The 15,947-nt window shown below is 35.6% G+C and overlaps 1 protein-coding gene across 2 annotated transcripts in view; it reads right to left on the bottom strand.

Annotated features, from left to right (window-relative positions):
- LOC138707537 (facilitated trehalose transporter Tret1-like) overlaps window positions 1-9,622 on the bottom strand; it is a 33,652-nt gene extending 24,030 nt beyond the window's left edge. Inside the window, exons 1-2 of one of the 2 annotated variants that reach the window (XM_069837084.1) lie at window positions 9,501-9,622; window positions 5,192-5,323 (exon numbers count right to left, since the gene is read on the bottom strand). In XM_069837084.1, the coding sequence (XP_069693185.1) occupies window positions 5,192-5,323; window positions 9,501-9,588 (220 nt within the window). In that variant the 5' untranslated portion in view covers window positions 9,589-9,622. The other variant, XM_069837092.1, reaches the window with a different exon arrangement.
- Between the last annotated feature and the right edge of the window lie 6,325 nt (window positions 9,623-15,947).

The raw sequence follows: 15,947 nt of genomic DNA, 5'->3' as shown, positions 1-15,947 counted from the left end.
AATGGTGAATATCCTGTGCTTGAACGTACGTAGGCTACGTTGTGAAAACTCATTATACGAAAAAAAAAATCGTGTGGCAAAACAAGGCAAATATTTAGAAATCATTTTCCAGGCAGCCCAGCTCCGAGAGTGAGTACAAAATTCTCGAGGCGTCTATATGCAATTCGGCCGAAACTACGTGACGCTCTTGGAAATAATTTGTATTGTGCGAATGCAGTTCCGAGGTTTTTATCAAGTGCAGGACTTGAAGAGATGATTTAAAGTCTATTGGCCCTTTTTGCTTACCCTGCAGACTCTTTATATCTGGAGGGTACGAGTCACCAGGAATCCCAACATGACCCGGAATCCACACTACTCCAATATCAGGAGCATGTGGATGAAGATCCTGGGTTCTTACCACAAGTAGATTATCAGAATAGAAATACTGGGAATACTAAATGGAGTTAAAGAGTCGGAGCAGATAAAGAATCTGCCCTGAGGTTGTCAAATTAAAAACGATAAAGATATGTAAAAACATACAGTTCGGCAGTAAAAACGTTGGTATGCTGGCTAAGTTTTTGTTTGTGTATCTGTCCATTTGCAACGAAGGAACAATCAACAATCATTTACCCGTGATCCGTCAGTAAAGACTAAAGAATAACTTGAAAACCGTGAAAAACAAAACTTCGGAGTAAGGAATCACACACTATATTAATGATTCCCTCATCCAATATATATTTTTATTTTAAAATTATAGGCATATGTACATCTTTCTTCCATGTGGTAATTTACATTAGATTAGTAAAGTTATTTCATCATGCTAACCACACGATACCTCCATTCTGGTTGGATGATCGTCCACCTTGCTTCGGCATGTGGGCGTGAGGCCAGCAGTAGGCTGGTCGGTCTAGACCCTTCACGGGCTGTAGCGCCACGGATTATTATTAGTAAAGTTATTAGAAGAATGTAGTCGTCATCGCTTTTTTTCTTAATCCGTATGAATGTTATGGTAAACAAACGTGACAATGGCGCTTGTATTGGAGTCAGTTTTGACGCAGTCATCGAAGGTTTAGACACTTACGACTTACATAATATATACTGTTGGCTAATGAGTATACACACTAAGCAATACACGTGTAGCTCTCGAGGCTGTGAGTGAGACAGTGGAGAAAACAATTTGGTCAGGAAGAAATTTTTCGGGAAAATAAAGGGAAAATTTTTCCATTTCAGATTACATTCTGCTGAAAATTTCCCTTCTCGCACCATTATCTGTCTCTTTCTAACAGTGTACGTTGGTCTTATTGTCAGGAGTTCAATCCCCACCCCTTTCTTCGGACACGTATCTCTAACTGCTTACGTAGAAGGGTTTTTTTCACTTCAAAATTTTAGAGTTAATTATAGTTAGTTAGTTAATTAGTTTAAGCGATGATAAAAGCAGCATTTCTTCCAAAACAAAGAGACCTGTTCTATCACGAAACCTCTGACGATATCTTATCACCAAAGCTCGGAACTTGGGGACTTGTGTCTTTGAACGTGGCTAAGCGACCGGACTTCAATGTCAACAAACTCCCGCTTCCAGCACGGAGGTACTATCAGGTCTGCTATAAAAGTGGTTCCTGGCTGGAACAACATAATGATAATATTATGATAGGTTGAAACATCTAATTTTATAGCATATATATAAATAAACATGCAAAATACATCAAATTTACAGTTCTGCTCTGTAAATTTCATTACAGTGTATGACTACATGCATTCGAAGATTTTCGAACCCATAAATTCTTCGTCTGTTAGTTAAACATGATTTGAAACGAAGGAAACTTATTTCCACGTCACATGAAGTGACGGGAGCAAACTTTAATTTTTTTATTTTATTTATTTTAACTAGCTACCTAGTGAGTACAAATTGCATTTATAAAATAAAAATGTTTCTAGCCACTACCGTAAGAGTCAGGCTCGTGTACAGTGTGGTCTTGGTGAATAATATAACATAAAATTTACAAGGACAGTTTACTAAATACAGTAATTAACTTAATTCACAAGAGCAAGAATAAAGAAGAAAGGGAAAACGAGAGAAAAATACACATTTAATATAAATTGACAATCCGACAGAAGCCAGTGATATTCGATAAAAACGTGAATATAGTCGATAGAAATAAAAGGTAAAAAAAAGTACATTTGTTACTATTATATATCATGGATAATTTTACAAAATTCTTTTTTAAAAGTTTCAATTTTAAAAAATTTCAAATTTGGAAAATGGTTTGAAATTTTATTATAAAGTCTTGGGCCTAAATAAAATACTGAATATTTCACTGTCACTGTTTCCTGTTCGATTTTCAGCAGATCTCGTATCTGAGAAAGATAAGTATATCGTAAATTTTTCTCGCAAATAGTTTTCAATTAGTCTATCACTACTAGGGAAGGTCCCTCTACGACTTGATCCATGGCTATGGACAAATTCTCCATCAATTTAAAGGACTGCAATATCTTTCAATGAATGCCCGTTTCCTGCTCTAGTTTATGTGTGGTACAACTTACAAGATATAAACTCTGCATTAGAAGAAAATAATGTATCTCCTCAGAATTCCTCCACGAAATTCTGTACCTAAAATTTAAGAAATGCATTTTCAAACTTCCATAACACCCATTCGAATAACACGTATTTTCTATTTCCTCAAACAGACCGTTTACCTGTAATTCTCTTAATGTCATTGGCTTCGACGTGACACAGTTTATTCTTTCGTCTTCTTGCCATTCGATGTGACCACTTTCTTAGTACAAACGACTGTCCCTGAGCACTTGCAGCGTGAGCTTTGTGTACGTTATGCCTGTAACCTTACTCAAGCACACGACACACAAGTCCCCAAGATCCGAGCTTTGCTTATCACAAATGTGGCTGAACATGTTGTAAAACAAGTTCCCAAAACGTGACTTCTATTTAAGTTTTCAGAACTGTAACTACAACAATATGCTGTGACACATTACCTTCAAAACTTGGACTTATTTTAGATGTAGGTTAATATACTGCGGTCAAGTTCATCTTACTATGTCTTAAAATAAAGAGGGAATATAACTTATAACTCAATATGTACCGGTAGATGAAATTATTGGGGATCATTAATGTGGTTTTAGGCGTAATAGATCGACTATTGATCAGATATTTGTATTCGACAGTGATATTGGAGAAAAAAATGGGAGTAAAGGGCACAGTATATCAGTTATTGATATATTTTTAAAAAGGCATATGATTCGGTTAAAAAATAAATTTTATGTAACATTCTTATTGAATTTGATATTCCCAAGAAACATGCACGAGCACACGATTGTCACTATAACAGATATATTCTGTAAGAACAAAAAATTTAACTTCTTCGCCCAACAATGTATAATATACTGTGGAATCCCGGCCATCAAGTCACTCAATTGAGTGCGCTTCTTGTATAATGGCAGTTGACTTAATATATATATGTCAACATACATGTGGAACATGCAATAAGGCCAAAAAGGGAAAAATACTAGAAGAGGGGGATTCGATCAGATGTTGTGGATTGAACTTCGGCGTAGCTTAGTAGTTAGAGCACTTGGTACGTAGAACCAAGGTCCCGGGTTCGATCCCCAGCGCCGGGTCGAATTTTTCTCCTCTAATGACTATTGTCACCATAACAGATATATTCTGTAAGAACAAAAAATTAATCTTTACGTAGGTTTATCCAACTTCGTTGTTTCCAAAACTTGCCTTCTCTTAGGTAGGCCTATAGTTCCAAAACTTGCCTTCTCTAATTTTAACATTTAAATAAAAACCTTACTGAACAAAGTAACCCAATGAGCTTCTATTCCTGACCTATATACTATAAAATAATTATTTTAAAATGTAAAAGAATTCTTGTTTTAACATAACAAATGGGAAAACCGTTTTTCTTGATTTGTAAAAATATATAAAATGTATATAAGACATGTTTTGATACTACAGGACTCAGTTATGGTTTTTATAAAAAAATATGAAAATAAACATGTATGTACACAAATGCATAGAGAAATGTATTGGAAACCGTTAAAATGCGTAATCTTCTAAACATAGTTTCAGGTAGGTGTCCCTGATATGGCCATGCTAATGTTTGAGAATTTTTCTAGCCGCCATTTTGAAAAAAAATGTAAACCATTTTTTTCTTATTCGTTCTCAGTCTAATGGACTTTCTTAAAACAATTTCCTTTCCCCCAAAAAATAGCTTTAATTGTCCAAAAAATCCCAAATTCCAAAAGTTTACCTAGTGGCCATATCAGGAACATGTGCACATGATATGGCCACCCTTGTTCCATTTCTACAAATCGTGATTGTTTTCAGTTTGATAGCGCAGTTGTGCTAAAATTAAATAAATTTGGTATAAAATGAATTTACATGACACTTAATAATCTTTTTTATAATTCAAAAGTGTAGTCAAAACAGGGTTTTCCATAAAAAAAAATTAAGTCGTTTTTCTTAAAATACAAAATTTTTGCGTAATCCCAGCTATAAGGCATGTAAATTTGTCAGGTGAAAAAAAGAAAGTGAAATGAACGTGATATGGCCATGGTGAGGAGCAGGTAAGCTTTCGCAAAAATTGTATGATTATGAACAACTCGTAAAAGATACGCCATCAACGACAACACCAATCAACAGAACATTAAAAACTGAATGGAGTACGATGGTTTTCATGAAACAAGTCTTTGAAAAACTTGCAATAAAACAAAGGAGACTTACAAGAGAAAAATAAGAAGAGGTCACATGAAAACAGCAAAACAGGCAACTGACGCCATATTGCTCAACCTGATTGGATGGAAAACGATCAAGTGACATACCAGGATGTCCTTTCACTGGATGCTGCTGCAATTTAGCGGATTTTTTGGTTAACTAACTCACAATAGGGGATGGCCATATCAGGAACATGGCCATAACAGGAGCACCCACCTTATTAAAGAATCTTATATGAAATGTATGTACATCTTGCATAAAAATCCGAACTCCATTTACGAAATATCATTTCAGTTTAAACTATCCAGGAGAACACTGGAAAGTTTGTACAGAAATATCGCAATACGTGACTAAAATGGTACAAGTGTAACAAACATACGTAAATTGTCATGGACTTGGAACTTGGGTTAAAATATGTTTCTTTTATCACGTCATAAAAAGGCAATAAACGATAGCATTCTCAATTGTACCTTCACTCACCTGATATCGCAGCTACATACTGTGAAAATTTTTCTGTCTTAAGCTTATCAGATTTTGAGTTTTGCGTTTCTTCCTTTGTTCTCTTCTCCGGCAAACTAATAAAGTTCGGCTCCATAACCTTGTTCTTCAAACCTGCAAAGTTAATTTCAATTTATTCAGAAAGGTAACAGTACTCATAAATGGAATCAACTTCCATATTCTAGACACAGGAAACGCAATAAAAACTTCAGAACCTGCAAAAGCAACTCATTATCGCATTTCTCTCACATGTTGCTTTGTAATAACAGAAGGCTGTAAACAAGTCCACACTGAGTTAACTAACTTTATAGTCTCCATCGCTTTCAAATATATAGGTACAGCCAGTACCACCGATTATGATGTGTGAAATAAGTAATGGGAACGTTGAGAGCGAGTATCTTATCTTTGCCAAAAAATGTGAGCGAGAAAGCTGACAGCTGTGATTGGTAGATTGCTGACGTCACATCTGTTTAGGAGGTAGTACTACTCTCACAAGCAAACGTTCTGATGGGAGCAGATAAAAAAGTTAATTTTTTTCTTCCACCATGTTAATAATGTCAAAAGAAGTGCTTATACAAATTTTGGCCACTCGACCGCAATTACGAGGCCGTCCAGAAGTGATTTTCCTTGGGGCCGTTTGAAAAAAAAAAGCACAATTAAATGGAAATATTTATTGAAACAGATACAGCAATTGTTGCGCTATTTGTCAACATATCCCCCACTGGAATTGAGACATTTGTCATACCATGGGATCAATTTTTGTGTCGTAGAAGTCAGCCGCCTCAGATCGGAACCAGCGTTTGACCGCGTCTGCACCTCTCTCTGTCGATCCCATGATATGAGAAATGTCTCAGTTCCGATGGAAAATATGTTGAAAAATAGCTCAACAATTGTGTGTCTGTTTCAATAAATTTGTCCAATGAAATTGTGTTTTTTTTCTGTTAACGTCACCTGGCGTACTTATTTTTACGGCCCTCATAATTGCGGTCGAGTGGCCAAAATTTGTATAAGCACTTCTTTCGACATTATTAACATGGTGGAAGAAAAAATTTTAAATTTTTTATCTGCTCCCATCAGAACGTTTGCTTGTCAGCCGAAGTGACACCAGATTCCACTGACTGGACAGTAGGCTATACTCATGGACACACCCCAGAAACGCAAAGTGCGTGTGTCTTGCCTTTGACGCAGCTGGAATGTTCCCCCCCCCTCCCCATTTATTTGGGCAATGCCGTTTATAGGACGCTATGATTATTACTCAATACAACTCGAATAACCATGGAAAAAATCCATGAATTGTGGGAATCAAACAGCTACCACACGCAGAATATAGCCCTGAAGAGTAGTTCCATTCCACAGTTTGGATCCCTTAAATCTAAATTTCACTGTAGAAATATTAAAAATGAAATTTCATTGATTTTGTTGACAAAAATGTTTAAAATATTGTATTAATTTTATGTGACAACAAAAAAATACTGTGGAAGGGAAAATTTTTCTCGCGTCAGATTTTAAACCTAAATTAAGGAAATTCCTTGTGGATAATTCTCATACTTTATTAAAATAGATATTAAACGATTATTTTTATTCCAGTTGTTAAATTGAAAGCATTTTGATATATTACTGTATTACTCTATATTTACACATTTTAAAGTATAATCTTTCGTTTCAATATTCACAGTTACCTAGTGTTCCAGCACTTGTTCATTTAGGCTACTGTACATATTAATGTCTATAAAGAACTCAACGAATTGAAATATTCCGCGTTTTTTTGCTAACATTATCATCATAAACAACAACAACAACATCATCATCATCATCATCATCATCATCATCATCATCATCATCATCATCATCATCATTAGACAGTGAGAGGCAGAATCAAAAACTTTGTAGTTCTCTTGGCTGCAAAGTAAAAGTCGTTTTATACCGTAAGTTTAATATATGATATGATAATGTGCTGAAATGAAGGGTTAAGGCCATGAAAATAACAGGGAAATTCTAAATTTCTACGTACGTAATTATTTTTTCCTACTACGAAACTTGCATAAAATGCCGAGAATCAAAGCTAGATATGTACCATAAAGTTGCTATTTACACATATTAATCTTACAGGGAATTAAACCTAGGAGTTAAGTTTAGATTTTATCCATCACATGTTTCACAGAATGTTTTCAGAAAATGATTTAAAGCTCGCTTTAGAATTTATATCGTCACGTGAATGCAAGAACTAGGTAACTCGAAATTTGCGTTTTTTAATTACCACTTTTATAACATAGCGAAAATCGCATAAAATGTAATGCAAGAACTAGGTAACTGATCGAACGATACCAGCGACATCTATTTTCCAATATAACAAATAGGTAAAATAAAACGAGACATATTCCCTACTTATTCAAAATAAAGTGCTCCGAATAATACATAATTCAGACTGGAACATAACAAATGCACAAACACACTCTGATTTGGACATGGCATTTCTGAAAGACTCATTACGTGAAAAAGTTAATAAATTTTATAGCAGTGCAAATTCAAGTGAAAATCCATTCATCAAGCGCCTTGGCCAATACAATGCAAATTTCTACAAGAAACACAGAACACCAAAATCTTTTTTAAGTGAATAACATGCACTTTTCTACAACCTCTGACTTCCTAAAATCTACACTAATGTCTCCGTGCCCAATTGTTTTGACAGCTAGACATGAACAATATTTGTGCATTATTATTTGAATTTACACTAAATATGAAAAGGCAGAAAACATATTTGTTTTGGAACTTTATCAATAAATTGCTGAATGTGAATATATATATATATATATATATATATATATATATATATATATATATATATATATATATATATTCCCTAGTGCAATAAATAGGGAGCGGATTTTTATGTGCTAAAAATTTAAATATATTTATTTTTTATGTGCTAAAAAGTACGAAAATATTTGCTAAAAATAAAAATAAATATATTTTTTAAATATGACAAAAATATCTTACTTAGCTTGAAAAAAAAATGTTACTAGGTACTCACCAACCACACTTGAGTGCTAGTAGTTGGCCGAGAATTGCAGTGAATAACTAAGATCATCTCCAAATTCTCCATCACAAATGCATGCCGATTATCTCTGAACGACTTATACTGTGAAAACGATCTTTCCCCATCACAAGACGTCAGACGTGCATATTTAAAGAGAGGAATGTCCCAAACACAAACACCGTCAATTTCACCTACAGGCACACCCTCCAATACTTGAGCAACTTTACACATCTTTTTATAGTCCCTGTTTTTCCCAAACACATTCTGGAATTTGTCCCTTAGTACTTGTACTTCTGAACCTGGTAGCGAGTCTAGTTTAATTTTCACGGCATGCACCTCCCTGTTTCAGACAACAGGTTTTTGGATGTTTCGAGTTTTTTATGGTGTCACACAAAAAGCTTAGATTTGCTAATAGGAAAGCCAAATCGTTTTTTAAACAACCATCTTTCAGTATATCTTGAAGGATATCGATTGACGAAGCCCGATAACAGGGAATCACAACAAGATATATTGCCTTACTTGTTAGACATGAGCGAGAGGTGAGAGATTTGTTTAAATTAAATAATGATCATACCTGAGCTCTTATCTGTTGTGTTTCACAAACAAAGCGTGGAATGAAATCATCTTCAGCAACAATAAAGATTCCTAATTTTGTGTTACAAGATCTCTCCTCCTTGTCCATGTTAATTTATTCTCTAATAATAACACTGATATGCTGCCTAGCAGTTCTCAGAACTTGTGGCGATACTATTACAAAAATGGATCACGGATACACCACACAGCGCTTAGAAACACGAAGCAACCAAGAATTCTTAAAAAAAAAATAACGTACTTCTGAGTGATATAATTGATATAGTTTTAAAATATTTAAAAGTACTTGTAAAAAATTATTTAAGTAAAAAAAAACCCAAGATTTATGTGTTTATAATAGATTTCCTGAAAATATGTATTTACATAATTTTTTGTGAAAATATGTGTTTTTATGTGAAATAAAATTCGGTTTTTAAACTTGAAACTTCATGTTCGGAATTTTTAACTTTGTTAATTGTGTTTTGTCACACGCAAAAAGAATATTTAGTTACATAGGAATCCGCTCCTTAGCAATAAATAAGTAAATAGGCAATGTCACAAAATATGAAAAATCAAGTTACCTAGTTCTTGCATTCAGGTGACGATATTACCTTTATTCTTTTTTTTTTCGATCAACATAAACACGGAATCTGCTGGAGAGGTTAAACAATTGCTTGATCTTACCTTCATCCATGATAGTGGTGATGTTCACAATGCCTGGAAATGAACGTGGTCTACCGATGCATTCGGATGAGTTCGCACTCTGTGACATAATCAAGTGCTTTCTGTGGCGGTGGACTGTGAAACAAGGTAGCCGACTGAAATTATTCGTGTCACGTGGGAATTATCGTCCGACTTCCTAGCTGAACATGAGTTGTAGTTCGTAGGTTCAGTAGTATCTGGGGTCTCAGTTGATAAAAAAAAAATATTACATTCAACGTTCTTGTTAACTTGCAAGCATGGAAAAGGCCGCGTCTGAAACTACAGTACTAGAACGCTGGCCTTCCATCCAAGCGACCAGAGTTCGATCCCCGGTTAGGTCTGGGTGAAATTTGTGGTGGACAAAACAGACATTGCAGAGGGTTCCTCTCGAGGTACTCCCGTTTCCCCTCTCTCATTTCCCTAACACACTCTACTTCCCCCTCCCCCATTTAGTCTATCATCTGTAATAGTAAAAGTAGGCAGTGGTGATGTCTGGGGGTAGTACGGGTTTCCGATGCTGATTTAGGTTATAACAACTTGAAACTCTGGACTCTAGGTTTGGGGAAGTCAGTAGATGATGCGATCTTACCTGCTGGATCTAGGAGGGATGGCCTGCCTGTCAGCGTCAGATTCACGAATGCCACTCAGGTCATCTGTCGGACATATGAGCTATTCCATCTCAAATCGACCGAAATATAGAGAAAATTGACCTTACAATTTATAAATACAATGAAACTTTTTTTGTACGTAGAGAACTGTGATACAATGCTTTGTGCAAAGTTTGACGCATCAGAACTTCATAGTGTTTAAATTAAAAATATTTAAATTTATCGTATTTTCATAAAATTAGCAAATTTAAACTGTTGTAGCTCCGAAACCCTTTCACCCAAAGATCAAAATCATGGTTTATTTTGATGCTGAGAAATTAAAGTTTATATTGACATATAAACAGATTTTCTTACTTTTTTTATGGAAATGGAGAAATTTAGATTTTTCATCATTAAGACCCTTTGCCTAGGAAAAAATATTTTTAAAATATATAGCTAGATTCCTCATTGAAAGTACAAACATATTTTTTACTGAAAGAAAGTATTGAAAGAAAGTATTGAAAATATCAAATAAAGAAAATAAATAGTACGAGCGTGAACCAACCAGCTGACTGTGAGACGGGAGCTAGCCGAGGCAACCAAGGCCAGGAGACAAACACGTGATGTGTCGTCTAGCAGTCATGGCTGTGCTAGCTTTATCACAAGTTTTCATAAACACAGGAGTAAAATGAAGCCCAACGCTCGCTTATCTTCAGCTCTCGGCCAGTGCGTGCGGTACTGCGCCGTTCAAATCTAGGCGTGTGAAAATAATTTATTTAATACCCTCGAAACTTATTGCCGTACCACTAAGAAAACAATGCCGAATTCCTCTTAATAATGCAAGGTTTTTTCTCAATATTTTTTTACATTTTCACAAATGACCAAAAAGCCTAAAAACAAGTAAAATCAGATTATCTGTTTCTCTGTGTACAATAAAAATAAGGATTACTTCTTATCATAACCTACCAAATATCAGCTTCAAAATAAGCTCTCGTTCAGTGTTCTGCAGTAAATGGTTCCAGAGTTCTGAGCGCTGAAAGAAGCTTGTTTTTATAAAATACGCTAAATTTGTCGCTCAATAATACGAAAACCGTTTGACTTTCGATAATATATTCTTGAAAATGCACTCCCCTCAGCACCTTGTATAAGTAGGGAAAAATTAGAGTATAAAAATGCAAGGTTTTTTACTGATCGATTTCATATGGAATAGCCCATATGCCTTTTGCTTTTCCCTGACTTAGAAACCAATGAGGCGTAGGGAAGGGTACTTCTATCTCTGAACCAAAACTAGACATATACATTGCAGGCCTCCCTTTCGTGTACACAGCATGGCGCAGGGTACCGGTGAGAGAACACAGGCAATACACAACAAGTGACAACATCTGAATTTTGATGTTGTCTGACAGTCTCTGTCATGATCAGGGAGAGAATTCCAGAAGTGTGGAATCGATATGCTGAAAGATTATGAGTAGAAGAATGTTCTGAGCAGAGGAATAGAGGGAAGGTGCATGTTTCGAGTTCGAGGTAGTGAAAGGTAAACAAAACGAAATGCTAGGTAAGAGGGTGTGGAGGTGTGGATGATTTTAAATAGTAATAAGAGGAAGTTGAAGAGTCTTCTTTCTTTAAGTGGATTCCAAGACAACAGTTCTAGTGACGGTATTACATGATCGTATTTTCTAATGTTACAAACGAAATGAAGGCAACGCAGATATTGTGAACACGCTGTAGTCTGTGGGCAAGATCAGTATTTAGATTCGTGAATAGAGAATCGCAATAATCGAAGTGGGGCATCAATAAAGTTTGGATGAGATTCTTTTTGAGGCTAAGATGTAGAACGTATTGTATTACAATAAAATTTGTGTTGATGTAATTCATGTAAAAGTAACAAGATCATGCAATCTACCGACATAAAATTTTAAAAGATGTAGTACGTCCATTAACGTAAGAGAAATGTCCGTACATAGATTGACAAATGATAAACCAAAAACCATTCTTTGCTCAGAACGTGTATTTCCGTCAAAAACTGGGAAAAAGAATTTTTATAGCATCACAAAACTTTTCTCTTTAATGAATTAATGTTTCGTATAATGGAAAGGTAAAACAAACAAAAAATCAATAGCGACTTTTAGAATTCACTTCCATTAATTACTCACAGGAAAGTACCAGTTTTATAAATTGCAAGAATAATAGAGAAGATTTATATGAAATACAATTTTAGATTAAGTTCTCTGTCTGAATCCACGAATTTCAGGCACAGTGCAGCAGCCACTAACAAGGGAACGTCCCAAGTCGTGTACCTTGAACTTAATGAAAATGCATATTTAAGCTAATTTTCGTTTACGAAATATAATGACTTGAAAATCGACGCTACTTATGCCGCTTCTTGCGTGCACGGATCCTCATAGTTCCGCGACACCGTATCACAGCTCCTGCATTAATGCTCTAGTCTATTTTCTTTTTCTCTAAACTCACATTAATAGAGTACTCTTCCTGAAATACAAATTCAATTTAAATTAAAAATATGTAGGCTATTAACTTTGTGACTCACCTTAAATATGATGGTGGGATTCGAAATGAAGTGGTCGGAACAAAGAAGCATTGAACAGTACAAACATTTTATATAGGCTGGTTTTCACACTCTTCTGTAACACACACACTGTTTGTAACATGCAACATTGTTGCAAGAACGTTATCAACTTTCTCATATGTTTCTCCATCACATATCCACACCTCTGCCACGCGTATATTAGCAGGTCTTTGAGGACAGATGAATAAAACTGTTTATACTGCGTGTTCAGTTCAAAGTGTGTCATGGCTCGCTGTATGTCGTCATGTGGCTAGTCGTTGAGCCTAGAGAATTCAATCTTCCTACACTTCCGCAGAGGCGTTTTACCTATGTGCCAGAGAAGTTGCCTAGCAAGTACGGCGTTCATTCTGAAGAGTACTTACCGATACGTACGGTAACGCCTGTAGTGGCAGGAATGTGAACTGTTTGGAAACACGTATTGAGGTGAGTTTTTTCTTACTGTCGGGATATGGGGAGAGGGTTAAGACGATTACTTCCGTATTTGTTGACATTAACTTCGACGGTCAACATGGACACGGAGCATTTGATTTCTGGTGTGGAATGTTCCCGTACGCAACCGATGATAACAAATACCCTGCGTACGACTTGCCCGCGCAAAACACAGTTCGAAAGAGGTTATGGTACCATACAGACTTTACAGACCGGCATCTGTTGCTACGACGTTCAAGTTATACCGTACACGTTCTCAAGTTCAGATTGAACGCCTTGATTAATAGTCATCTTCTCTGACATAAAAGCTGAAACTCGCTTCAAATCGCTGACTCACAACAGTGACGTCATGACACACTTTGAAATGAACACCCAGTATAGGCTACAACAAAATGGATTATCATTATGAAGTCTCTATCGTGCAATGTGTCTGGAATGTTTTCACAGATAATTTATGTCTGAAACACTCTTCTTGCCTTCGAATTACAATTGTATATTGGCTAAAAAAATACACGTCCAAGGGTTTCAAAAATGTTGTTATTTTTGACCAAATTTCCCTTTCGGTTCTTCAAAACATGTACTGTATAGTAAAGTCGTGTTCCTAGACTTCCAGTTGCATACCTATGGATTTGGATGATGTACGAATGAGTGAAAGATGCCATGGATTGCACTACTGCTGTACTAATGTGAGTTAAGAGAAAACAAATCGACCAGAACATTAATGCAAGAGTTGTGATTCGGTGTCGCGGAGCTATGAGGACCGAGTGGGCGCAAGAAGCGGTATAAGTAGCAACGATTTTCAAATCAGTATATTTCGTAAAAGAGAAAAAAGCGAAACGAACGACTATCACCACGTTTCTTAACGAACGAAAATTAGCTTAAATATGCATTTTCATTAAACTCAAGCTACATTAAACTCCCTTGTGAGTTACTTACTTATTGGCTTTTAAGGAACCCGGAGGTTCATTGCCGCTCTCACATAAGCCCGCCATTGATCCCTATCCTGAGCAAGATTAATGCAGTCTCTACCATCATATCCCATCTCCCTCAAATCCATTTTAATATTATCTTCCCATCTACGTCTCGGCCTCCCTAAAGGTCTTTTTTCCCGCCGGCCTCCCAACTAACACTCTATATGCATTTCTGGATTCGCCCATAGGTGCTACATGCCCTGCCCATCTCAAGCGTCTGGATTTAATGTTCCTAATTATGTCAGGTGAAGAATACAATGCGTGCAGTTCTGTGTTGTGTAACTTTCTCCATTCTCCTGTAACTTCATCCCTCTTAGCCCCAAATATTTTCCTAAGAACCTTATTCTCAAACACCCTTAATCTCTGTTCCTCTCTCAAAGTGAGAGTCCAAGCTTCACAACCATATAGAACAACCGGTAATATAGCTTTTTTATAAATTCTAACTTTCAGATTTTTTGACAGCAGACTAGATGACAAAAGCTTCTCAACCGAATAATAACAGGCATTTCCCATATTTATTCTGCGTTTAATTTCCTCCCGAGTGTCATTTATATCTGTTACTGTTGCTCCAAGATATTTGAATTTTTCCACCTCTTCGAAGGATAAATCTCCAATTTTTATATTTCCGCTTCGTACAATATTCTGGATACGAGATGTGAGTGTAATGTATAATTAAAAAAACCTCTGTCATTTGTATTTTCCTGTTTGCTTCACTCATATTCGAGAATTATGTACACCACAGCATAAGCCTATATTGACCATTTTTATTCCCTCTCTTTCGCGTAACTTTCATTTCTAAATATTATAACTTAGTGGGTAAGACAAAACATACACACGTCATGGTCTAGGCTATCTTTATTCTTATTTATTATACGTGTACAAGGTCTTCGTTTGACATCACTCATAAAGATATATTATTATAGACTCAAAAATAGAGAGAAATGTGATGCCTTTATGCATTTTATTCAGTGGCGGCCTGTGGGTGTGGTAAAAACACTAGTATTTTCTGCAGAGGAATTTGTTTCTTTCAATAAAATTACTGCGCCTAATCACTGTTACAGGAATATTTGTTTTTCTTAATCCTTACTCAAGTTGTTGCAAACTTTAAAATGACAAGAGGAGCTTAAAATTATTGAACAACGACATGCACTCCCACAAACAAAACTGATATTAAGTCAGTAAACATAAACTATAATAACACAGTGATAAGACCAGTAATGACGCATGCAGGTGAAACATGGGTAGGCCTACTTAAAGAAGCAGCAAAAGAAAAATTATCAGTTTTCGAAAGGAAAATGTTGTGAAGAATACTCGGACTAATCAAAAGAAATATACGATACTTTGCGAATATAAATTAATAACAAAATAAATAAACTGATTGGAAATAAGAATTTTTGGCTAAAAAATGTTTGTCAAGACACAAGATAGATTGGTTTGGCTTTAAAAATCTTATGCAAAATGACAGATAGGCTACCAAACTGCTATGACAGCATGAATTAAAATGTCCAGTCACGATCTCTCCTTGGACCAATGCTCTTGACCTTCCATTCATTTTTACTATAGCTATTTAAAACATTGTTATTTTTCTTTTGGAGTGTTGTCATGGGATAACATCTCCACTCATGTCATATTCTTTTATAATATTTACTTATTGTCTATTGTAGACAGATTGTAAATGTGGCATAATTGTAAAAAAAACAAAAAAAATCTCTCCTCTAAAATGAAATGCTTGAAATAACTGCTTGTAATAATCAATAGACCTACATCATAATGTAATCGTTTACAATTTCCTGTCTTTATGCATTGTTGATAGCACCAACGTCGTTTCTAGTCACATGTCTTTCATATCTTGAAA

The sequence above is a fragment of the Periplaneta americana genome, chromosome 1, assembly GCF_040183065.1.
Source record: "Periplaneta americana isolate PAMFEO1 chromosome 1, P.americana_PAMFEO1_priV1, whole genome shotgun sequence".
NCBI classification, from domain to species: domain Eukaryota; kingdom Metazoa; phylum Arthropoda; class Insecta; order Blattodea; family Blattidae; genus Periplaneta; species Periplaneta americana.
This window is presented reverse-complemented; position numbering and strand designations above follow the sequence as displayed.